We start from the raw sequence: 25,517 nt of genomic DNA on the forward strand, positions 1-25,517 counted from the left end.
CTTCAGGTGCCTTGATGAGGAGGGCGGCTTGCCATCTCTCAGTGAGGTGCCCCGCTTCAGAGTGTCCTGCTGTTGTCTTCCCCCTTCCTCCTAGTCCTTCCTTCTTCCTCATGGTGTTGGCATTCCCAAAGCACATGGGCCATGTGAGCCCGTTCGTGCTCGCACCACGGGCAGCCAGCCGACGGGTGCAGCACAGGCCACAGGCGGTGCAGGTGGTAGGGGTCGGTGAAAGTGCCCGTCTGCAACTGTGTCAGGTCGACTGCCTGGGACCTGTCCTGCCGCCCGTAGGGTTGTGGATATTTCCTTCGTTCCGTCCTGTAGTGACCAAGCACCTCTCAGTACTTCGCCAGACACTCCTCAACATCGCGGTCGGCGATGTCAGGATCCCCAGCTCCGTCTGCCGCAATTTGGATTGTGTTGGCAACAACAGCGGAGGCACTGGACGGGTGGCCGCCGCCGTCACTCCTCCGCTGGAGTCCCGCAGAACGGCAGCTGCTGCCTTCTGAGTGACCGCATCGCGGCGGGTAAGCTGCCTCGCGACAAGGTGGGCGGGCTCGTTGTGGTTGGGTGGGGTGTCGGTGTATCTTCGGCCGTTTGCATTGTTGTTGTCGCCGTTGTCGCAGCTGTTGTTGTTAGTGCAACGTAATAATTTCGCACAAGTAAAACTAATACATCACATCGGTTCAATTTAGACATTCAAAAAGATAAAGACTACAGAACTGCAATACATGTTTTTAGGGCAAGTTATAGAGTAGTAGTTCATGCTCCCGCCTAATATAAAAAAAAAACTATTAATGTTCAGCATTTTCGTCATCTCACATTCAGAGCTGAACCATTCAGTCCAATCCCTGCACAATGAACACTGGTTCAACAAAATTTCTGGCACAGCAAAGCCTTCTCCATTCCCCTGTCAGTGTCACAAACATTAAAAGGACAATAAAGATAAAAATGAAATAAGCTGCATTAGTAAATTACTTTAGTAAAGCAGCAATAAATGACACTCTTCCTATGAGAGGAGGCACAGTAGACCAGAGAGAAACATTAAAATGAACGACAGATGGCAACACTGTTTTGTCGTTTCCAGACTAGCTCGCCATGACATTAGTTTTGACAGCATCTGCTCCGGACTAGTCAATCTTTTTTGTTATCAGTAAATAGGTCCCTTCGATTCACCTGCACCACTGTGAACCAGTTCACGGCAGTTCATGAGAAATTGAGAAATTGTGCAACTTGATTTTTTCAGTGCAGGCACAGTGCAATGCTCAAAACGAATGACAAGGTGCAGGCACCTTGTTTTTTCCGACTAATGTGCACGGAGTGCGTAAACTTGAGAACCCCTGAACTGCTCGTACCATCGGCTCCTGAGGCATAAACTGACCCGTGCCTGCATAGACACAGAAGACGCACACACATGGGGTTTCAACGACGCTTGCCCATGTGTGCTGCGTCGTCTGCTGTTTCGCACTGGTACGTCTGCGCCAAGTTGGCACCGACAGTCTAGAGGGTGCAGCAAAATCGTGAACCAGCACTGTGCTTTTCCTGCGCCTTTTGAAACGAACGGTGTCGTTCAGAGGGCGCCAGTGCTGCACCGCTGAAATGAATAGCAATGCGCAGCGCCTCGTGAACTGGTTCAGGCGATGCAAGCGAATCGAACGTACCTCATGTCTTCCATTAGAGCCACAGATTGAACATAGGAAAATTAAAGAAATTTCACTCTGCCACAATGGCCTCAATTCAAGAAAATGCCCTGTCATCAATGACATCACCCTGACGTACCAGCAGCACTCCGGCAGGGCATGAAATTAAAAAACAATTTTGACCTTCATTTTCGTTTCTAATAATCAACTTACTCCTGCGAAAATATTGAAAATATACATTTTTACTGAACACTTTATCACACTACACTGATTTAGTTTATCTTTTCAGTGCCCCTCGAGTACACCAGGATTACCATCACAACAAGTTGATGAGAGCGGCCACATCAACTTGTCGAATGGTTATCCAAGTTGCTGTCGCACAGGCAGAAAGAAATGGACATAGAAGGCGTGTTTCATGCGTTGTACTGACGCTACAACGAATTAGAATCCCGAATAATGTCTGTGACGGGTGCACACTCGCTTCAACTAAGTTTTTCATGCAGCTAACCTGGTACTGGCAACGCCAGAATCGAAAAAAAGAACATCTGAGAGCTACTCCTGAAAGTGCCGACACTGACAAATGCCAACGGTTGAATAAAACACAAGCCAACACCATCACAGACAGTGTCATCGCCGCTGTCATCACGAGATGGTGACAGAACATACTTTTGCATGTTGGGCACGACAGCAAAGCTAATGTGCATTTTTCAACTAACGCTTGACTGAAAGACATTGTTTTACACGCTAAGCTCAAGGAAACAGCCTTGTCCCGTGCTTTTAGCATTTCTCTAGCTGAGTCAAGCAGAATTTGCTGTCGACATGCGATTGCTGTGCTAACACCTCCGTGATCTTCAAGGCTAACTCCCAAGTTGTTCACAAAGAAGTGAACAATGACTAAATCATCCGGAGTGCACATGATAACTTGGCTTCATTGGAGAGTGAAGAAGCTGCCACAGAGTAAACGCTCATTTTTGGCAGCACCATGTGTAACGAGCCCCTTTTATACAACCCGGAGTTTTATCAGTGTGCACGCTGAGAAGTCCAATTGGCATGCCCGACAGTGCAAAAGCTACATCCCATCACAAACTGAAATTAAAGTTGAAATTTAGGCTTCCTTTCTTGCCACTAAACCACATTTCTAAATTTCCCATATACGAACTTCCACAACAGCAAAATTTCTGTACAAGTACTATCAACTTCGTTGTACCTGCACTTGTCTATAGCTGTAGATTTTGCACTACAGCAGCAGTCGGTGATGTGTCCGGATAAACAATTCACACCGGGGTCATGCCAGACATTGCCTCCGCCCATACAGGAGCAAGCAACACAACAGCCACTCACCCGGTGGATAACTCCCACATCTTGATGGTCTTGTCCCTCGAGCAGGACACCACGTGGTCACCACTCGGCAGGAAGGACACCGACGACACGTTGTGGTCGTGTCCTGGGCCACAGTGGGAAGTGGGGAAGAGGTGTGGAGGGGGGAACGCAACAAACAGCTACCAGGCAGTGTCAAACACTTGCCACTAACAGTTGGTTCGGCACAGAAGGTTTCAATGCACAGAAGTCACGTCACACAGTGACTGAAAGACTGGTGGCTTGGAATACACAGGAAACAACCAGAACTATCATCCTTAGCCCAAATACAAAGCACTCACAAATATACCACAATGACAGAGCTTTAAATTACTTCCAACAAAGAAACAAACAAAAATTATGGAGCTTAATGTCCTGAAACTGCACAGTCTGCATAGGGATGCTGTAGTGTGTGCGTATGTGGGGGGAGAGGAGGGGTCATATCCCTCCCCCTACCAGGGGCCATATATATTAGCTATCACCACTTGGTACTCTGACAGGGACCCAAAGTAAGGTACATGAGCATTCCTGCTTTCTGAAAAAAATTTAGACATGGAGAGAAGAATTTCCTTCTTGCTATCTAAGAAACCGTAATGCAATCATGTCTGCACACTTAGAATAGCAAGATTTAATGGAGGGATGTGCAGTCGGTCATTGGGACGCATTCCTGTCCAAGGCCATCAAGACAAGGCCAGCATAGGTGCAACAAGGCAATGAACTATACTTTGTGCTGCTATGCTAAAGCATACTGACAGGGCAGCAATACAAAGAAAACACTGAACCACTTGGGTGCACAGACACCATGCTGATAAAATTTGTTAAATGACTTTAGTTCCCCTGCAAGCTAACAATTTTTCCACGCATGAGCTGAAATTTTTTAAATTTTAGCTTGGACAGTGCCGTGTCTATTAATAATGATATTTCAAGGCAAGAGCATTGAAATGACTCCAGTTTTAGAAGCAGGGTTGCTTCTATCAATGAAGAGAAAATACAATTTATTAAAAAAAAAAAACCTTTCAGTATGAAAGCTACTACTCAGACCCAAAGGTGGAAAAGTAGCAAAACGAACTGCTGAGAGAGGCAAAGCTTTGACGTTTTGTGGGTGCAAAGTAGCCCTTCACCTAACACTCATGTCGATGAGAGAAAAAAAGACTCACCACTCATGGTGCGAATACATTCATACGTCTGGAAATCCCACAATTTTATGGTCATGTCTGCAGAACAGGACACTGCAAAAAACACAAAGGGAAGGATGGAACATTGCGATGGCACATCAGTAACTCGCAAAGTAAACGTAGGCATTTGTCAAAGTGATCTCTCAGTAATTCAAAGTCATAAGTCAACTGAAAATAGTTAAGTGACACGCTCATTCTTCTTCATCAGCTATGCTTGCCCTGTTGTACTGTAGTGAACAAACATTCTAGGAAACCTACTGCAATTGGGCTGTACTAAAATATTAAATTATTGCGTTTTACAAACCTAAACCATGACCTGATTATGAGGCAAGCCGTAGTGGGTGACTACAAAAATTTAGACCACCTGCAGTTATCTAACGTGCACCTAAATCTAAGTACGCGAGCGTTTTCATATTTCGCCCCCATCAAAAAGTGGCCGCCGTGGCCGAGATTCGATCCCGCGACCTCGTGCTTAGCAGCCCAACACCATAGCCATTAAGCAATCATGGCGGTCGATTAGACTGTACTATAGATAGTAAGATAACTGCTAATCCCCTTTCTGCTTACATGCAGCATAGTCCGCACATAAGCCTTTTAGACTACTACTGCTAAGACAAAGGTTGGCTTTTTATATGCAAAGTGATCTGGTATCTCTTTTCAAGCATGCTGATCACTATGAATACCGTCCAATTCACTCAACTTGCAATCCTTTCTTCATAAAGGATCAGAAATACCTATCAGCTATCGTAGTAAAAAAAAAAACATTTTCTTATACAAAGCAGCAAAAACGTTGGATGCCAGGAAACCACTCATAGATGAGGATGCAGACAGCACAACACTTGTCACATACACACACTTAAAGGAAAAACATACATGTACACAGCCCCCCCCCCCCCTTTTACGCACACTCCAAATGCCATTTTCAATTTTTTTTACTGCACATGGCAAACACCAACAACATCCACATGCTTTCCTTAGATAATGTGTACTGATCAAACAGTTGCACCTCAACTGAAATGCATGTCAACATAAGGCGCAACCATATCTACCCAGCACAGTAAGGAAGGCAGATAAGACTAAGGCAGCCCAAAGACCCCCTTTCCCAGCTGTGTAAACAGTGGAATGACAGGCGAACACATGCCAGGAAATGAGAAACAGCTGGTAAGCCCCCCTCTTCAACCCATGCTTCTAATTCTGGAATGCGGCCCCTCTGCAGAGCTCACTCCCTGCAATGGTGAAGGGCACTTGCAATGTCTGCTCTTCTTTTGTCCATGCATTTTTCGCGCTATATCCTTTACCACAAATACATACCAACTCACCAACTTTCCCATTTTGGTTCAGATTTCTCAAACAAAGTGTAAGAAACACGTTAAATTGCACCAAAATAATTTTCAGCGTATGTAATAAATATTTCAATAGCAAACTAGGGCATAATCACAAATTAGCAGCACAATTTAGCTTTTCTCAAGCATAATGAACCAACTTGCCATCTCATCTCCTCAGATTCAATTACTGAGGCAAAGCGTACATCATCAGCTTCAAGCAGAGTTCTATCCAGGTTTTTCTTTCTATGCGACAACCACTTTTCTACACCACAGGCACCACACAGGCAAAAAGGACAAACAGCACTAATGTCTATTTTCTTCGTTTGAATGTTGCCTACATTACATGAAAGCAGTTATAACTTGCTAATGACATCCCTGTATTAACCCTTTCTTTACTACCTGCGCTCGTGTACAGTCAACAACAGAATTTGTACCATCAGAGCCAATGATGAACGTAGGCACCATGAAGCCATACTTCTGGGAAATCTCTGGGAAATTTGGCCCAATTTTCATAATCTCCTGCAAGTACAGACAGGGTTCAAGCAAATTTGTCCAACTACAACAAGCGAAAGCAATGTGGCGCTGCGCACTTTAATCGAGACCTGCCACAAAATGTGCTAGGAACCCAGCAACAGAGTTGCATGCACAGTCAGAAAAGCAAGGGTCATTAACCAAATGTTGACGCTCTACAGTTTGCAGGCAGGTACTGTTTGCCTCCCCGCGAAGCCACCGCACGAACCAGGTTGGCGCAGCCTCGGGATTACGCAAAATAATGTGTCGACAGACAAAAGACAGAAGCAACTCAAATCTCCGTAGCTCATCATCCTTCCGTGCTACACTTTCCTAGTGGGGCACGCAAGTTCAATGCCTCATGGCTGTCATATGCAAGGCAGCAAGTGTCAACCTATGCACTCTCTTTCTCTACCCTGCCCATTGGGCATCGTTAGCATGCTATCAAAGGTTTGAAAGGCCGCTTTTGAGACCTTCCACGCCGCTCACAGGCATGCTGCACCATGAGATGTGAAGAACTATATGTTTATTTCTAAGCAGTTTGCTTTTCTTTCCCCCATGCGGTAATTTTTGAATGGACTCCGAAGTTTCGCAATCATCAAAGTAGAAAGCAAAAATGGCCACCTTCGAGAGCAGCGCACGCACTTCGAAAATCGCAGTTCTCGTGATCACTGCATCTGCGGCCGATTTTATCAATGGATCACGCAGCAACGAGTGAGGATGCTGCCTCACTCCAAGAGCGACGATGCAAACCAGCCTGGAACATCGGCGGCCACGGCCCGGTAAGCCCAACTGCAGTGCTTGCAGTTAAATTTTTGTAGTGGAATACCTGTTCAATGAAAAATTAATTCTGGGGGGAGACAGCGCCTATTAGATGGCAACACATTTTGTATATCTCATCATTTTTGTTGCATTTCTTTCTTAGTAGATACAAGCATGTCTTTACAAACTTTGTTCAATTTTATCCCACTATCTTGATTCTGGCAATTTGTGTCTACTTCATGACACAAATCTCGTAAATAAAAAAATGTTATGCATGAAAAGTGCATTCATTCTGCTTTTGTTTATGTATTACACAAAACATTGAGTGCAGTAGTTCCTCCAGAAAAAAAAAATATATGGTGGAACCTACAAGAAACACCTATTTTCTCCATCGTAGGGAAAGAGTGAAGGCAATTCCCAGGCCTACCTAGAAACTTCCCGGTGTGGTCGAACCCTATGTCTTGCACGGAGTCCGTGTGACCCTTTAGCGTTCGTTCGAAGTCGCCCGTCTCGTAGTCCCAAACCTAGAGCATCCAGGTGAGAGAGGAAAGGGCAAATCACATTTTATCAGCTTGTCTTAATTTTCAAAGAACAGTGTGACTGCACATTTCTAGAAAACCTTTAGAAATGCTTGACAAGCCTCGGCTTGCATCCTTCCTAAACCAATAGCAGCCTGCCTTCAAACCATAGTCAAAGCCAGAAAATAAAAAATATATGACAGTGCTCTTTATACAACCAGTGTGCTTATAGCATACTGTAGTTCAAGCACACCTGCCAACCTACAACTCATAAAAATTCTGCCGATGTAAAATCCCACGTCGGAGAGGTGAGGATAACAGCCACGTTGCTAAAGCTTGATCTCGGCACTCCCATTGTCGGATACGTACACACATTATAAACAATCGTTTACCTCGAGATGCAGCACGCAAGCAGCCCCAAGCTTGGAACAGCTGAAACAGACAACATTGTTTTTAGACCTGTTTTTGCCTGCTTCAGGAACTTACGCAAATAAACTTGCTCGAAGCAAGTGCCACTCTGGTATACTCGTTTGGCATTTTGCGCGGCTATTAAGAAGGCAGACCACGCACTATCACAATTTATTTTCACATGCACTTAAGCAATCTTGTACCACTCCCCTTTGAGCAGCTTTACAACATCTTCACGAACGCAGCTTATTTTTCGTATAAATCATAACATTACTGAAATCGCAGAATGATCCCAACTTGGTAAACACTGCCAAATATTCGGGAGAGTTGGCAGGTATGATTGGTAGTAAAGAATTTCCTTCAACAGGCCAGCTGCTCCAAGTTTGAGCTATGCTTAGGACCACACATCACAAGAAACAGAACATGACAAAAGTAGTTTAGTATCGATAACTTGTTTCGAAGGGAAAAAAGGCACTGATGGCGTAATATGAAGCATTTTGTGCTTGCAATTATGCACTTCCAGATAAAATAGAGGATAATTTTTTTACATATTATTCTTGAAAGCGCAAATTAAGAGTGCGCTTAAAAGCTGTGGTGTGCCTGTGAGGGCAGGACAATAAAGGCAAAAATATAGGCAGGCTACAATGACTGATTGCCATTCTAAAATGACCAAGGATAGCACCAGTGCCTGAACAAATGTGACACCAGCTCTCGGTGGTGTTACTAATCATAACAGCTATTTGTCATGAGTACCTAGTTCCTTTTAAAAAACAGATTAAGGAAATCACATATCTGCATAGGGTACAAGATGAGATTTCATTGATTTTCCTGGAAAAAGGCTCATTGATGCCGCCTCTTCCCACTACTTCATTGTAGCCATTTACTAAGCCCCCCACTCCCCCTCGAATAAAACTGGAGGTTTTATTCATGCTTTTATCGTGCTGCCCCAGCAGGCGAGCGACGGTGGGCGAGGAGGTGCGTGCCTTCTTGCCAATGGAGCGGAGTCACGTGGTTGCGCTCGCACAGTTCCCATGGATACAAGCACACGAGCACCCGCACCCTGCCGGCCATGCCTTTTGTTTTCTTGATTCGAGTTGTGTCGGCACCATGGCCCTTGCTCGTACTCTGCTGCAGACAGCAACGCGTGTGGCATCTTTCACGCAACTGACACTGGCACTACCGCCGAAGTTTCTTTTGCGTGGTGCCCTGCTTCAAAGTCTGAAGAATACAAAAATGCAAGAATGAGGTTGCCTTACATTTAATTTTGCATAATGCGATTTGGAGGACCTTGGGCAGTTGTTTGACTAGCGTGAATGGCTGTGTGCATGTGCTGCGGTCGGCAAATTCGTGCATAGGGTGTTTCTTTTGTTTTGTGTGATTGGTACTCTGAAGAACCGAAATCACTTTTTGTAGAGTGCATTAAAAAAGACTGTTACCCGATGAGAATTCTGTGAAATATGGGTGAGCTACGAAAGCTGCACAGCACGGATGGACCTAGGCTTGTGTACCCGTCGAGAAAGTCCAATCTGCTTTAGTTTCATTGCAACGCACTCCAAATGTAAGGAGTCGTATTTCTTTTCTGTTTGTTTTTTTTTTTCAATCTTGTACAAAATTTGTTCCCCAACTTCTCTAACAAATGACATTCTAGAATGTTTGTGGACACAACAGTAACGCAGCTGCATGCTAAAGGTGCATGTTTTTATTTCCAGTGCAAGCTCCTGATAGAACAGCATTGAGCTTATGAAGAAACGGCCGGACAGGAAAGAACTTCAGTGATACGTCTGTGAGCCTGAGCAGCAATGCATATCAGTTCGAGTGTACGTATTCTAGGATATGCATGTATATCGGGTAATTTAGCTTGCATTGTTATCGGATCTGGTTTCGGTGCAAGCGTGCCTGGGGAAACTGGCACCCACCTTAAACACTGCAACTGTCTTCTCTAAACAAACATAGTTGCGAATCACATTCTTTTCTGTCCGGTCGTTTCTATATTGTTTCAGAGATTTGCTGGTTGCGAACCAAGTAGCCAAGCAAAGTAGTGATAAGCTTTATATTTGTTCTACCACTTGCAAACCTGTTACAAAAAGTGCACTACCACAATAAATTGCATTTTGTCAAGCCGTTTAATTGAGAATACCGAAGTACGCTTACAATCAAACATATTTTTACTTACCTAGTATCGCTACATTTAGCACCACACAATAAAGGACAACGTAATTTAAATAGGTTACAAGCAAATCCTGCTATCAAGACCTTCACCTCTTGCTTGAGGCAAGATTACGACAAAATGTACGTAAGGATTAAAACCACCAACTAGGCCCAAAACAATTCACAGGATTCCACAAACACTGCTTAACACAGGGCCTGCTGAAGCAGACAGCCAAGCTATAGCTGGCAATTGCTTTCCACAGTAGCCGTGTATGTGACGGGTTCAAATTATTGTTTAGACCAAAAACACTACAGCTTTCCCTTCGCCTGCTTCAACACATCTGCAGTCCTACCACAGAAAAGAGAATAGTTCTTGTTCCTCTGGCCCGCCTAGCAAAGCCTAGGATACTGCATCAAGGACTCTCCACACAATAAATGCCGAATACATAACCAAACTGCTAGCGGAAAGTGTGTTAATAGCGTAAAAGGACACCAACGTGGCACAGAGTTCAGTGGGTACTAAGCGCACCACGGATTGAAAGAGCAAATCGCGAGGGTGAGGAACGAGGGAAAGTGCGGGCTACGAGGAGACTAGGAGACGGAGAGAGGCCGGGCAAGGAGAAATGTCACTACCTTTTTACATTTATTCAGAGGGCTTACCATTTAGGAGAATTCATTGCGCTCTGAGCTTGAAAGCAACTAAAGCACCGTGAGAAGCATGGCCACCAGAATGGTTGGCCCAGTACAGGTTTCCTGCATTGCATTCACTTCAAGAAGCATAGAACAGGACAGGCACAAACGGTGGAACCAGACACATGCCTTGTGTGGCTAGTTTCCTTGTTCACACGTGTTCTGTAGTGTGCCGACCCTTGAAGTCACGCTGCCCAAACTTGCGTGTACATAAGGTTACATCAAACTAGGTTTTATTCATGCATCTTTGTGCTTCAAACGTGCTGCCACGCCCTTCTGCTTAGTAATTATGTCCCATTTTTCAAAATAGAAGTATGACACTTAATCTTTACGTCGAAGTACATGACTTGTGCCTATGTTTTCCGTTCATGCTATGTGATGCGTAATCTTTCGGTTGAAAATGAGAGCAGTGGAAAAAGTCCCCATGGCAGTAATGGCTGGCTACACACACGGACAGCTTTCCGTGGCATTGAAGGTAAAGCTACGGAGGGGGGAGGGGAGGCAGAGTGCTCACAAGTAAGAGAAATTAAAGAAAATGAAAAATTAACCTCCCACATTCTCGTCCGTGTTAGCTTAAGCTGGGTAGAAAAGACAAGCATCTCATCTACAACAGCAAAATAACACAAAATATATGACCGAGAGTCTTTTTATATAACTTTCTGCTCTTCTCTTCCACATTAGGCAAAACAGCCATACAAGGATGCTATATAGATTGTGTCTGTCCCAAAAAACCATAAGCACTGCAAAACGCTGCTGCTGCGCATTAACAGATGTGCGGAAGCTTAGCCCCTTTTGTATTTTCTATCATTGTCGTGGGAATTTGTTTGCCAGTACATGTACAAAAAGTACAGAGAGGCAGCGCCCATCCGAAAGCAGAAGGGAACAAGCAGGGGAGGAGGGACAATGACCTTGATGGAGGCGTCTTCGGAGGCAGAGACGACAACACTGTACACTGGGTGGAAGGCCACTCGGGTGACTGGTGACCGGTGGCCTGTGAGTGCATGCCGCTCGGGGGGACGGGGAATCCACTCTGTGGGGGACCGCTTCTCACGGGTGGGAGCACCAGATATGTACTCCTTCTCGGCCTCCACAAGCCGACTCTCCAGGTCCATTACCTGCACACCACAGTGACGACACTCAGCAGAGGAAAAAAATGAAATATTGCAGTAGCTCTTTTTCTGCAAGAGAAATGCGGGGGGAAAAAAGGAAGCTTCTTTATTATCGCGTGCATCGACACCTGCATAAATAAGGAACCTGAAGCTCGTAAAACCCCACTCTTACGCAGTGGAAGCTGTTGTGGGCTTGATCCCTCATTTGTGTCAATAACCCAATAACCACCGGTGCCTGCTGGTGACTGTTGCAGGAATCCTGAAGTGCTTCTCAAGAAGCTTACAAATGAAGAAAATAAAGAAGTTACACAGATTCAATGCACCTGATTAAAACTAAGTGAAGCGAAGCTACAAAAGCAGCACTTCGCTGACATTTCATCGTTCTTAGGGAGAGGTTTTTAATATTCAAGTGCGTCTGATATGACTACAGCAGGCAACGAGGCAAATCATGAGGCGAGGAGGGTTGCGTTGCGATATGCTTGCAGTACTCATATTTTATTGATACAGATGAAGACGTGGCAATTCATTATGGATGTAGGCATACAAGACAAATATTAAGTGCTTGGTTCAATGGTGGTCCCCTCTGCAGTGAAGGTCAATTTTGCATTAACATCATGTTGCATGTTTTGCTTAGTGACCTTTTTGTTAGCATTTTTTAACCTATCATGAGATGGCTCCCACCTCCGTTTTCCAATTTGCAGTTACCTTACTTTTATAGCCTAGCTCACCTCATCTGGCAAAGGAATACACACTGTCTTCATCCTTTCCTGCTGCCTTCCACTTTGCAATTTGTAATAAATTCGCGCACAAGGAAACTATCCTTCTTTATGAAGAATTTAACAAAAGATTTCTACTGTTTTTGATTTACCTAAATTTCCTGCAATGTTTTTTTGCTGCTTTATTGACTGTAGGAACAAAAGCACCGTCATCTCTGATGGCAGCAGGAACTGGGCAAAATAATAACAATGTTGTTGCGATCCTTATTTTCTCTTTGTACCAGCAAATGTCGTTGTAGCCAGGAACGACTATTTCGCCGAAATACAGGTAAAAAACTATAGCACGTGCTTTGAGAACGAGCATGCCCTTCTACTATCCAAATATGCTCAGCGTACTTTATAAAGAACACCTGCAATCATTTACTTGCAACACTATAAAGACACATTAGTAACGTAATGTCATGTAATGTCATGTCAAGAAATGTCATGCATTCATTGTTTACAGTACTTTTTTTAAAACTTGCACATAAAAATCAGCCACGAGAAGCATATTGCAAGCCTCATAAAAATAAGTTGCATGCACAGAAGTACCCGCTACGCTCGGCCCTTCAAGTTTGGCAATGAATAGATCAAAGACATCTTACGGCTAACAAAAAGCTATTAAGTAGTCATCTTGGCAATACCACTCTAAGAAAAACGGTGCAGCAAGAAAAACAATATGTATTGCTTCTTAAATTATTTACAAATAAACATGCTACTGTACTTTCAAAGGTCCACTGGGTGCTAATGGGCTGACACAGTTTTCATTAGCAGTCATTTCCCTGAACCAAAATGCCCTTTCACCAAAATCAACAGTAGACCAAAACGTGCTCCACCTTCAAGTTAACCTAACCAAACTATCTGAGGTAGTCCAGCAGCGACTAACTGAAGAACATTAGCGCTAATGAGTTAAGGACAATGCCCACCTTCTTTTGCAGCCTGATTACTGATGTCCATTTCTTCTCAAGAATGCCAGCATACTTCTTGTCTATGTCACCAGGCTGCACAGCAAGGGTGGGCAAAAAAGATGGATTAAGAAACAGTCAAGACTGAGGAAACAGCATCAGCAATGGGACAGCACACATCCATCCCGTGGCCAACTTCGATAAAAACATTACAATACTCTGTACTTTCCACATGGAACTAACTATAAGTGATGGAGCCTTCTGGAAGGGGTAGCCCTCTGGCGGGCCTCATATACAAAGCAAGTGATTTGAGCCATTACACTGAGCCTTAAGGAAAAAAGTGAAATGTGTTCAATTTAAGAAGTGTTTTGTTTATGAGAAAGGTGTATGGGGTACAGCACTCTATGTCATACAGCCTCTAACCATTGTTTTCCAAAATGTTTTGCATCAGGAGAATGTAGCAGCTAGTTTTTTTACAAAAATAAAATATGACCACACAATTTGACCCAGTATCCCCAAAAGTTATTCTAGAACTACTACTTGCTATGCAGTTAAAATGTAACAATGTGTCCGCACTTAGACTCCTAATAGCTGCTGCTTTCTAAAGATGGTGCTCTGTACTTTTTAAAGATGGCTTTGACATAACAATTCGAAGAGATCAATAGCCATCATGTCCATCAGCGCATCACAATTAGCATGCACACTGGAGAGCTGGCAGCCTCAGATGAGATTGCGCAGGAATAATAATCAGCTGATCCCTGAGCATGCTTGTTTCTGTTGACAGGCCTACAACAAACGCAAGTTAGTTGGCCTATTGGACACAAAAAACTGATGCTTTGTATATAAATTCTTTCTGGTATTATATTTTCTTATGTCTTAATTTTTCCACACCGCAACATGGAGCAACCTAGGTGCTTAACAGTGGAATGCCTGAATGTTTTATAAAGAAGCAGCCACTCCTTGTGACATGTTGGTTGCGTTACTGTTGCACAATGTATGTACCCACTGCAGCTATGCTCCCAACTTGAGGTGGCTGCATTTGTTAACTAAATGTTGCTGACAGCACTGTCAACACACTGAACAGGCTTGTTTACTATACACAAGAAGTTTTGCAGGGTCCCTTGACGTTCAGGAAACAAAAGTGAGCCACTGGGAAAGAGCACTGCATTTCTTCTCCGGCCTCGTTAAATTTAGTTTTAGTCAGCATTACGACTGACACCTGGGGACTCACTGGTCCTCGCAATGCAAGAGACAGTGCCACAGAGGAGACTCACCATGTCCGTCTCCTTCTTGAATGCTTCAAGAGATTCCATGAAACCGTTCGATGCCATGTAATCGGCAATCGCCTTGTTGCTGCACACAACGAAAGAAACAGTTTCAGAGACGACGACCAGTACTAACAGTTTTACACAGACTTTTGGCACAGCAGTTCCAAACTAGCATCAGCAATCAGTACTATACATGGCGACAAACCAAGATTGCAGAGCAAGCTCTTCCCACACAACTGCACTGCATCTGCCTGCAGTGCCTCCGTGCTCCAAAACCATTCCTGATGCACAAATGGATGTGCACACCTGCCTATGGTGATGACTAGGCAACAGTGCAAACTGTGTATGTTCAGTTTATGCTTCGCCTACACATTACGCACGCCATGTTAAGCATTTCATTTTATTCCGATAGTACATGATATTCCAGAAAATCTCAAGCGCTTGAAGATGATGATGATGATGATGATACTGGGTGGGGTTGTGGCTAAAGGGCCAGGAATGAACAAAGAGTGCAAAGAAATAGTATGAAGCAGTCGATGAGACAGTAAATCAGTGTAAGGTGCTTAAAATGTGTAAGTACTAAAATAGTGATGATGGCTAGTAATGTGGGCTATGAACATAAAAGATATCTACAAAGGGATAGCCCCACTCTCTGCAATATCTCTGACTATGAGGGTACTGACTGAGAGAAGTTTGTGATGTGACAGCATGAAAGGCAAACATAGTACATAGTTGGCAGGTGGATCTACACTTGTCCTCCTCAGAGTTGGACAATGGTGCATTTGACACTGTATTCTCAGGCTGTCACCAACAAGGAAGCATAAGCAAATGTGAGGTGGAACAAAATTGTATGGTCGGTTCTCCTAAATTATTTTGTGTCCTGCTATCTCTTCCCCTTTTATTTTTACATTCAGAATTACTTTCAGAAGCAGAAAATGGTATTTCAATCTGTTATTCAATGCCCTGCTTATTAAATATTCTTATTAAATCATTTAAACATTCATAGTCGTTTCACATGAGCTTGTCCAGTAGCAGATTGTTCCCCTTGCAATGCCACTGGCACAAACATTGGCCGGATACACTCTGCCATCATACTTCATCTGGCTTCAGCACTTTATGTAAAACTAGGGGTGAAATTAACTCGCGCTTGCTCCCTTACCCAATCTGCTCTTTTCTTATACCTTAATGATGAGTGTAACATTAAGGGATAAGAAAAGAGCAGATTGGGTGAGGGAACAAATGCGAGTTAATGACATCTTAGTTGAAATCAAGCAAAAGAAATGGGCATGGGCAGGACATGTAATGAGGAGGGAAGATAACAGATGGTCATTAAGGGTTACGGACTGGATTCCAAGGGAAGGGAAGCGTAGCAGGGGGTGGCAGAAAGTTAGCTGGGCGGATGAGATTAAGAAGTTTGCAGGGACAACATGGCCACAATTAGCACATGACCACAGTAGTTGGAAGAGAAGTGTGGGAGAGGCCTTTGCCCTGCAGTGGGCCTAACCAGGCTGACGATGATGATGAGGGGTGAAACATGGCTTACATGAGCACTAACACACATTGTCAACGTAGCTGAAACTATCATGCACTTCTTGCACATAAAAGGACCACACTTGCAAGTATGAAGGTTGGCAAACACTTATAAAATGTTTTAATTTGATGCTAATGTTCACCTTGAAATTCTGGCTTTGGCACCAACATTGTAGCATCACTACACAATACTTGCCGACATCATGTAGCACTAGTGCTAGGTACAGTGGCAATGCTCATAAAAACATGAACAAGCAATGCATGTGTTTCTACTGGCTGCATTCGCGTGTGGTAGCCGCAGAAATTGAAATACGAATGAGCCAGCGTGTCACATCAGGACACATTTGCCTCCCGAGCATCAAAACAAGTGGTGCATATGAACGAATATTCCATTATTTAGGGTTACTCAGACGGTCGCCATAAAAAAATAAACTCTGAGGTTTTACGTGCCAAAACCATGATATGATTATGTGCCACACCACAATGGAAGACTCCAGAGTAATTTAGACCACCAGAGGGTATTTAACGTGCACCTTGATGCCTGCTTTTCTTTTTATTTGTAGGATACAGAGCATTTGGATTTTCATTTAACGCAATAAAAGATAAGTAAAATTGTCGCAGCACTCCTTTAAAGTAAGAACATGACAACTGTGGCAACACTTTAAGACCCGATGATCAAGGCCAGTTGTCAAACTTTTTTTCTCGCATCCACAAGTGGTGCCTATGTCTCATCATTCCACCAATCCTTGTCACGTATGACAGGCACCAATATGCTGGCCAGTAAAGACAACCTATTACGGAAGAAAATGTTTGCGAAAGTAGGCCCTGGTGACCACAGAAACAAACTCAATGAAAATTAAGATAGCAACTGCACTCAACCACTACTGCTGTGGTCTGGCACAAAGCATCATGCTTTGCTCAGGCAGCTTCACATTTGTGGAGTCCTAAGTCAATCTGAGCACATCTTCAAGGATGAGAATGGCTCCTCCAAAATGACCAGTGAAGTTCACCTCAACATGTCTCGAGAAGAAGTGTAGCATGAGTGTGTCTTAAATTTCACATGCAACTATTCTGTTAAAACCACAGACCTTGGTGTAATGGTTACCAAAGCACATTAATTCATTGACCTTCTTTGCAGCAAATATGCAGTTTTTGCAACACTATGTGACACTAACAAGCGCATAATGTAACAATTAACATTTGAGAATTCACTTCCCAAAATTGAACCATATTAATATTGCTTGCCAGAATATAACATCCAATGATGAAATATCCGTTTCTTATCTAGGTTAAGAAACAATAGTTTCTCAGTTAGTAAAGCAACGAATGGGGCGGGGCTACTTGGTGGTCCTTCATGATTGTATTGGACTTAGTGTTACACTGAGGGAGCTAATGGATGACCACAAAGAACATACATCCGTACGGAACACATGTCCGCACGTCCAAGTTTTGTTCCTTATGTTTGCCCATTAGTTCCGTCAATGTAACACTAAGCGCAATACAATTATGAATAGTTTTTCACAGACAAAACTGCAGTAACACACAGCAAGCTGGTTAATTTACACAGTCTGCCAAGCTATTGGAATGTAGGTAAGTCAGTATTGACAAGAGAAAACTGTTTTGCCCACTATAGCCAACTAAGGCTGCAGCTAGGTGGACGGCCTCCCAAAATATGGCTGGGGAGTGTCACAATACCATAGCTCGCTCTGGTAGCAGTACCACCCAATTGCCAAAAATGGTACTCAGCACTTTGAGCATTAACTGCGATGAAGTTTTCACAGCACCATAACCTACACATATACAAATATAGTGCAATCCAGTTGTATAGTCACATTGCAAGTCTGCTTGTTATAACCAAACATCAAGTCTGGTCCAACAATCAAACCATCATGTTTAAACGATATGGCTATGCACGCGCATTCCAAAATGACCAGAGTGGCCTCCTCCCCATTTATTAGGACGGGGAGGTTCCCTCTTCACAGCTTAGGGTGAAGTGCTTCCCCGATGCGACCTTGTTTTTCGGCTGACGAGCATGCAATTTGTTGCACCTCAACTCAGCCGTGGAGACCCCCCTGCAGCACTCTGGCCTTTATGAGTGACTCACCGCCCCCTGACTGGGAGCACAAAACCATGGAAGGGGAGCTGAAGCATCACAGTATCTCATTGTGTTCTTTCCCAATTTTCCAGTTTTCGCCCCAGCTGTGTGGAACGTTCCACCACTGCGACTTTCGTGTTCTGCCTGTTGTACACAACCAAAGTGGGACTAAACACCTTCAGTTAAATACTCAACCCTCTGCCCACTGGCCTGAACCCGCCATGACCACAACTCATCGCAATATGTGGGTTAGGATGCACAGATCTGCCTGCTATGGCACATGGCTTGCCAAGTTACCATGCCAGCCCTTAATACTTAACAATCATTATAATAGTAAGCTGTAAATGGTGTGGAACACACGATCACATTTGAATGAATCATGTGTTTTGCAATAATTTAGCATTTGGGGGGGGGGGGGGTCAAATATGCCACTATTGTGGATTGCAGTGAACAGCACGGCAGAACGGCAGTGAACAATTTTTTTTCTGTGGAATTTTTTCAGAACCAACAAATTCCAGGTTTTGCCTGAGGGTTGACAGCCTGCAATTATATATTGTGAGAAGTGAGAAAATATAATAAATAAACACTGAGCTGTAAAGCTTCAAGCGCCTATTGAAAGCTACAGACTAGCCAGAACTGCACTGCTGCTTGCAAGTACTGGCCCACGAGAGTTGTTTCCTTTGTAGCAATTGCTACGAACGGGTGGAAGTCTGACTTTTCTTTTATTAATGGCCCATGAGAAGCAAGCATTTCCTTTGAAACATCCACAGCACACTTACGTGCTAACATCAGTGCTGCCCAAGAGCCAAAGCTCAGTCACAAGTGCACATGAATGCAGGATATGGGATGACTCATGCAACAAGGCAATGAACTGTTTGCAAAGCCCCAGCTGGCTATGCCAGAAACTGTAATAGCAGCAGCTACTTTTCAAAGCCACATCACCAGACACATCATCTGACACAAGCATCAACTATTTATGGCCATTCAGCACACACTTTACAACAAGGTTCCTTCAAATATTTGAACAGCACTACAAATCCCAATTTCGCTGCAAGTCTGTTTTCATGCTGTACTCAAACTAGACTAGCAACATGGTACTCCAATTCCACCAACATAATGACAGTCTGCAAATATTCCATGGCAGCAAGGTTACCAAAGGCAGCCTTATTGAAGAAAACTAATACTCCCAATAACTTCTAATCCAGTAATTCCACATCACATCAGCTTACCCCACACGGAAAGTATAGGGCAAGGTTGAAAGGGTTGGAAAGGACAATGCGAACACTCTAGTCATCTCAATTATGCATGTTTCTTATGCTGCTTACAGTTTGAAACCTAAACTAGCTGAGTCTAAGTGGGTCTAAAACGATGGCAAATACAGCCTTCTTTTTAAGAATGACCAATGTTCAGCCAAAAGCTTTAAATCTTATGAGCTGCTTTGTATTAAGAGTGCCTTTGGAAGCAAAATGTTGAGTATAATTCCACTTTTTTTTAATTATAGTGTAACTGTCCTTATTAGAAGAAATGCTTTGTGCTGTATATAGTGAATTCTGCAGATGTCCGAAGAACTATTTCTGAAGGCTTCAAGCTCTCCGTCGCTAGCATCATCAAATTAACCAGAAAAGTTTTCATTCAAGTTCGTTGAAATATGAATTATGCTCAGAAGCAAGGATCTCAATAGTAAAGTTAACAAATATGCACTAGTCAGTTTGAATGCTTGTTTGTTTATTGATGCAGAAATAAAAGTGATGAACTTCAGCATAAAATGAACATGGCTGGTATAACGTAGAATTCCTTATGCTTGATCCTATGCCACTGTAATCTACCATTTACAATGAGCTGATTTCGGTAATGCGGGCAGAGTGCTTTGCTGGCCACCGACATAACATAAAAAAGAGTGACACTGGAATACAATATTACATCATCCTGGCCCAGGCATCACAAAAAGCTAAACAGAACATGTCCAGCATGTGGCAGTAAATTCACAAAGACCCAAGGTAGACTCATGAAAAAAGAAATATGTTAGCGCTGCATAACACAGGGAGTCTCAGATTTTGCCAGTTTATAAAAGGAAACATAATAAAAGCAGCTTTAAATGCACAGATTGCAAGATATCGTCATTCATACAACAGAGATGTATGCTTTGTATTTAGCTGTCAGAACTAGATAAACGTACATGATAAACTTGTCATACATGGTATGCAGCCCTATCTATGCACATTTCAGGTTATCTCGCACAGCACAAGTTCAAGCCGGTAGGTGGCACTGAACTTTGCTTTGCCCATTCATGATTACATATGTTCATAACATGTGCACATGTTCCATGCACATTCATAACATGTGCATGAAATTACGGGCTACTTTTGAACAGATTAACACTGCAGGGATACCCAGCAAGAGGTTCACGAAAACGATTCATGAACTAGTCTATAGGTAGCCAGCCCAGGGAGTCCTCAACAGATAGCTCCACAACCAGAAGGAGAAAAAGAAAAAGGTGTCTAGCAGTCCCCCCTTCCCCCCATCCTATTGTGAAGCGTTCCCTTCTTTCTTTCTGAACGAGAAAGATAAGTGTGAGAGGAGACTAGGGGTGGAGCCAGGGAGGGGGGGACACCCGAGGTGTTTGGCCCTAAGCACCTCCCATGGCCTTCCCATTGTCCTCCAGCAAGAAGGAGAGGGGGGGGAGGTTGTGAACAATTTTCCACACACTCTGAGAAGAGCTGTGGCAAATACCCACACACACAAGAAAGATGCTCAGGAAAGATTAAAGGAGATCCCGAGCGACACTGCACTGAGCCCAAATTGTGTCAAGACACAATGGCAGCGGGAGAAAAATGAGCAAGCATCAAATGCTTCTGTTGGAAGCCACGCACTTTAAGCAGAGACTGGCCTGTGGCCATTAGAAGTAAATTGCGCTCTCCGCTCCCATCACCTTCTGCAAGATGAGAGACTGGCCTGCACCTAGGTTGGCCTGTCCAAACAGCTTAAAGGGTGCTGTTTCTTAGGTGAGTTCGAAGTGCATACTGGTATGGGTTGCAGTTTCTAAGGCACGGACACAGCAAGGCACACAGAAAAACAAATGGAACCACCTTCCTGCAGGAAGCATGAAGAAGCAAGCTAGCAAGTTTATACGAGTGGTTCAAAGTAAATGTATTACCTAGCCTGTCCTGCAAGTCAACAGGTAAGTATACGGACAGTACAGAAAGCAAAACCTATGCTAACCATAGTAGGAATGGAAACTACAAAGGATGGCCTACCAGGCACGTACCCAGGATTTTTTTTCGGGGGGGGCCCACCACCACCTCCATCATCATCATCATCATCATCATCCTGTTTTATGTCAACTGCAAGACGAAGGCCCTGCGATCTCCAATTACCCCTGTCCTGCGCCAACCGATTCCAACTAGCGCCCGCGAATTTCCTAATTTCATCGCTCCACCTAGTGTTTTGTCGTCCTCGATTGCGTTTCCCTTCTCTTGGTACCCATTCTGTAACCCTAATGGTCCAACGGTTATCTAACCGGCGCATTACATGACCTGCCCAGCTACATTTTTTCCTCTTGATGTCAATTAAAATATCGTCTATACCCATTCGCTCTCTGATCCAAACCGCTCTCTTTCTCTCTTAACGTTATGCCTAGCAATCTTCGTTCGATCGCTCTTTGCGCTGTCCTTAACTTGCCCTCAAGTCTCTGCCCCATATTTCAGCACTGGCAAAATGAACTGATTGCACACCTTACTTTTCAATAATAATGGTAAGCTTCCAGTCAGCAGCTGGCAATGTCTGCCGTATGCGATCCGAACTATTTTTATTCTTCTGTGAATTGCCTTCTCATGATCAGGGTTCCCTGTGATTAATTGACGTAGGTAAACGTACTCCTTCACAGTCTCTAGTGGCCGACTGGCGATCCTGATCTCTTGTTCCTTTGTCCGGCTATTTATCATTATCTTCATCTTCTGCATATTAATATTCAACCCCACGCTTACACTCTCTCTGTTAAGATCTCCAATCACTTGTTGTAACTCGTCTGCATTGTTGTTGAATAGAACAATGTCATCGGCAAATCGAAGGTTGCTGAGATATTTGCCGTCGATCTTTTCTCCTAAGCCTTCCCAGTTTAATAGCTTGAATTCTTCTAAGCACGGAGTGAATAGCTTTGTAGAAATTGTGTCTCCCTGTCTGACCCCTTTCTCTATAGGTATCTCCCTGCTTTTCTTGCGTAGAATTATGGTAGCTGTAGAACCTCTGTAGATATTCTTACGCGAAGGACGAGTCAGTAAGACGAGAAACTATTTACAGATTATATTTGCAATAATGGTTGCAGCGCTGACCGGTTAGATTCACAGCGCGAGCCCAGTTCGTTCTTCCTCCTCTTTTCTGGAGTGATGGCGCCTACGCGCCTCGTTCAAACAAACAAATACCACACCTATGTACCAATATTTTCCAAGCTTTTTACGTAAGCGTTCTGTACTCCTTGATTACGTAGTGCCTCTACGATTGCTGGTATCTCTACTGAGTCAAATGTCTTTTCATAATCTATATAAGCCACATAGAGAGGCTTATTGTACTCTGTAGATTTCGCGATAACCTGATTGATGACATGGATGTGATCTATTGCAGAGTATCTCTTCCTGAAGCCAGCCTGTTCCCTTGGTTGACTAAAGTCCAGTGTTTGGAGATTATTTTGGTAAAGATTTTATATAATACTGGGAGTAAGCTAATGGTCCCATAATTGTTCAATTCTTTAACGCCTCCTTTTTTGTGGATTAGTATAATATCTGCATTCTTCCAGTTTTCTGGGACCCTTGCAGTCGATAGACACTTCGTATAAAGAGCCGCCAGTTTTCCAAGCATTATGTCTCCTCCATCTTTGATTAAATCGACTGTTATTCCACCTTCTCCTCCCACTCTTCATCGTTTCATGTCTTGCAGGGCCCTTCTGACCTCATCGCTAGTTATAGGAGAGTTTCTGTATCCTGTTCATTACTGTTTCTAAGTGAGGTATCGTGACTCCTCTGGGTACTGTATACAGGTCAGCTTAGAATTTTTCCGCTGCTTTTACTATATCTTCGAGATTGCTAATGATATTATCCTTCTTATCTTTTAGTGCATACATCATGGTTTGTCCTACGCCAGGTTTCTTTTTCACTGATTTCAGGCTGCGTTCTTTTTTTACGGCTTCTTCAGTCTTTCTCATGTTATAGTTTCGAATATCAGTTATTTTCGCCTTGTTGATCAATTTTGACAGTTCCGCGAATTGCGTAATGCTGTGTGGCCGCCAGTCCCATACAACCGCGTAGAGCGCAGGACTCTGCGATTCTAGACGTACTGCGCTCACCGCGAAAGGTTAGAAAAACACCCACATAAGCACAGCAGAGAAGTGGCTACGTGAGGCGATTCGACCGATAACTGTAGAAGCGTCATTCAAAACAAGTAACTGTTCTCCACTTCCGGCGGCGTTTTCTCTACTTCCTTTTTAAATAAAAAGATGTAGATCAATAAATATTCTCATAAACAACGGTTAACTTTTTTAATTATTCGCTTTTGCTTGCAGTTTGGTTGTTGCCTTGGCTCTCTACCTTAGTAGATCGCTTAATTTCTCAACTCCTTGCAATGTTTGCTTCCAGTTGCCAATTCTGCACGAAAATAGCTATACAATTAAGAAAAAACAAACGAGGTAACGGGCGACAGTCATCTTGCTTATGGGTTTAAGGGTTATTGCAGGGTTTCATGATGGACGCTCTTTCACATTATTTTATTTCCCACGTTATCTAACCCATATCACGTGTATATGGTTCCGGGCATCTGCCAGAGCCGCGGCGAGCCGTAACTCAAGGAAATAATGAAGCAAAGGGATGAGTTACACGCAATTGGCGTTTTCTCCCGCCGCAACTAGTTCCATGAGAGTACAGACCAGCTGAGTAACAGCCGCATCCCTCTCCTGGTCCCAGGATCAGCCTAAACAAAGAAGGTTGAACCAACAAATGCAACAGCTATGCGCGTGACGGTTGAATAGATGGTGACAACTGAACGCATCTCGAGTTAATCGCGCGGGTTCGGAATCGATGAGAAAACTGCCCTTCACAATACAAGAAATGCCGATAACTACCACCATCTAAAAGGAGTGAAAAAGGCAGCATAATGCTGACCGATGAACAGCTGCCAAGTCTCAACATTGATCTGGCGGCGCTTTAGGAATGTGTTAGGAGTGGTGGCGTGGGTGGGGAGGGGGGGGGGGGTATGCCACTTGATTTCGGGGGGGGCCCGGGCCCCCCCGGGCCCCCCCTTGGGTACGTGCCTGTGGCCTACGCTCCTCTCTAGGCATTTTAAATGTCTTGAAGGGACACGAAAGAATGTTAAGTCTGATTGTTAGCTTATACTTCTGGAACATTGAAATGGTCAGCCTTACCGTGTGCAACAGCTTGGTAAGCCAAAAAAGAAATGAAAGCAAAATGCAAGTGGCAATGCCATTTTGGAAGCTTCTACACCATCTCACCGCGTCATCGCGCGTTTTCACGGCATTTGCTTGAGAGTTGTTAATAGCTTACAGATGAACAAGGATTAGTTTGCATTGTGAAAAAGTTTTCAGCATTTCATTCTCCCCAAGAACGGCCCACATGCAGAGACCTTTAAAAGCCTTGATGTCACACTGACGTAATAGCGTTACGGCTCGGGGTGCAAGATTAAAAAAGGGAGACTTTTCTCTGCTAGTAACCGGCATATTAACATCAAATAAATGGGAATAGAGTTCTTGCAACAATGCTTCACCCATCAATAAACCAAAATTTGACGTCCCTAAAGCCTTCCAGAGCTACGAAGGCAGTCAATGCCCCTGAAAGTTGACGTCTGACCTGCCGGTTTTGCAAATCCAGACAGTAAAAAGAATGCATGATATCTCTGAACAACAAAAGACTGCCAAGTTGGGCTAGTCGGCACATGTTAAAGCTATATGGAGTAACAGCACAGAGCACAGGACAGGCGAAACAAACAGACAAAGCGCCAATTTCGCTGTGCTGAATGTTTCAACGCTTCGTTCAATCATTTCATTTGCCCTGTGCAATGCATGGTTACTCCAGTTCTGTACAACATAACATCCGACAGAAATGTCCACAGCTATCTTCCTGCTCACAATCCCCTCCTGCTTCCCCCAAGATGAAACAAAATGCAAACAATTCATAATCCTTTCACCTTTATTTGTCCATTAAGTTTTCAGGAATGGCTTTGAACAACAATGACATACTGACGAAAGGGGCGGTCACATCAGGAACTTCAAGACAAGAATTTATCCAACAGATTAAAAAGTCATGAAGAACTGCTGTGACAGACTGA

The 25,517-nt window shown here is 43.7% G+C and overlaps 1 protein-coding gene across 1 annotated transcript in view; it reads right to left on the bottom strand.

Moving 5' to 3' along the window:
- Nucleotides 1-25,517, bottom strand: part of Lis-1 (LisH and WD40 domain-containing Lis-1) — a 54,214-nt gene that overhangs the window by 24,971 nt on the left and 3,726 nt on the right. Inside the window, exons 3-8 of the mRNA XM_065433658.1 lie at nucleotides 14,573-14,651; nucleotides 13,320-13,394; nucleotides 11,438-11,644; nucleotides 7,193-7,289; nucleotides 4,151-4,222; nucleotides 2,979-3,081 (exon numbers count right to left, since the gene is read on the bottom strand). Coding sequence (XP_065289730.1) covers nucleotides 2,979-3,081; nucleotides 4,151-4,222; nucleotides 7,193-7,289; nucleotides 11,438-11,644; nucleotides 13,320-13,394; nucleotides 14,573-14,651 — 633 coding nt within the window. The remainder of the gene's footprint in view (nucleotides 1-2,978; nucleotides 3,082-4,150; nucleotides 4,223-7,192; nucleotides 7,290-11,437; nucleotides 11,645-13,319; nucleotides 13,395-14,572; nucleotides 14,652-25,517) is intronic.

This window comes from Dermacentor albipictus, chromosome 2 (assembly GCF_038994185.2).
Source record: "Dermacentor albipictus isolate Rhodes 1998 colony chromosome 2, USDA_Dalb.pri_finalv2, whole genome shotgun sequence".
Lineage (NCBI taxonomy): Eukaryota > Metazoa > Arthropoda > Arachnida > Ixodida > Ixodidae > Dermacentor > Dermacentor albipictus.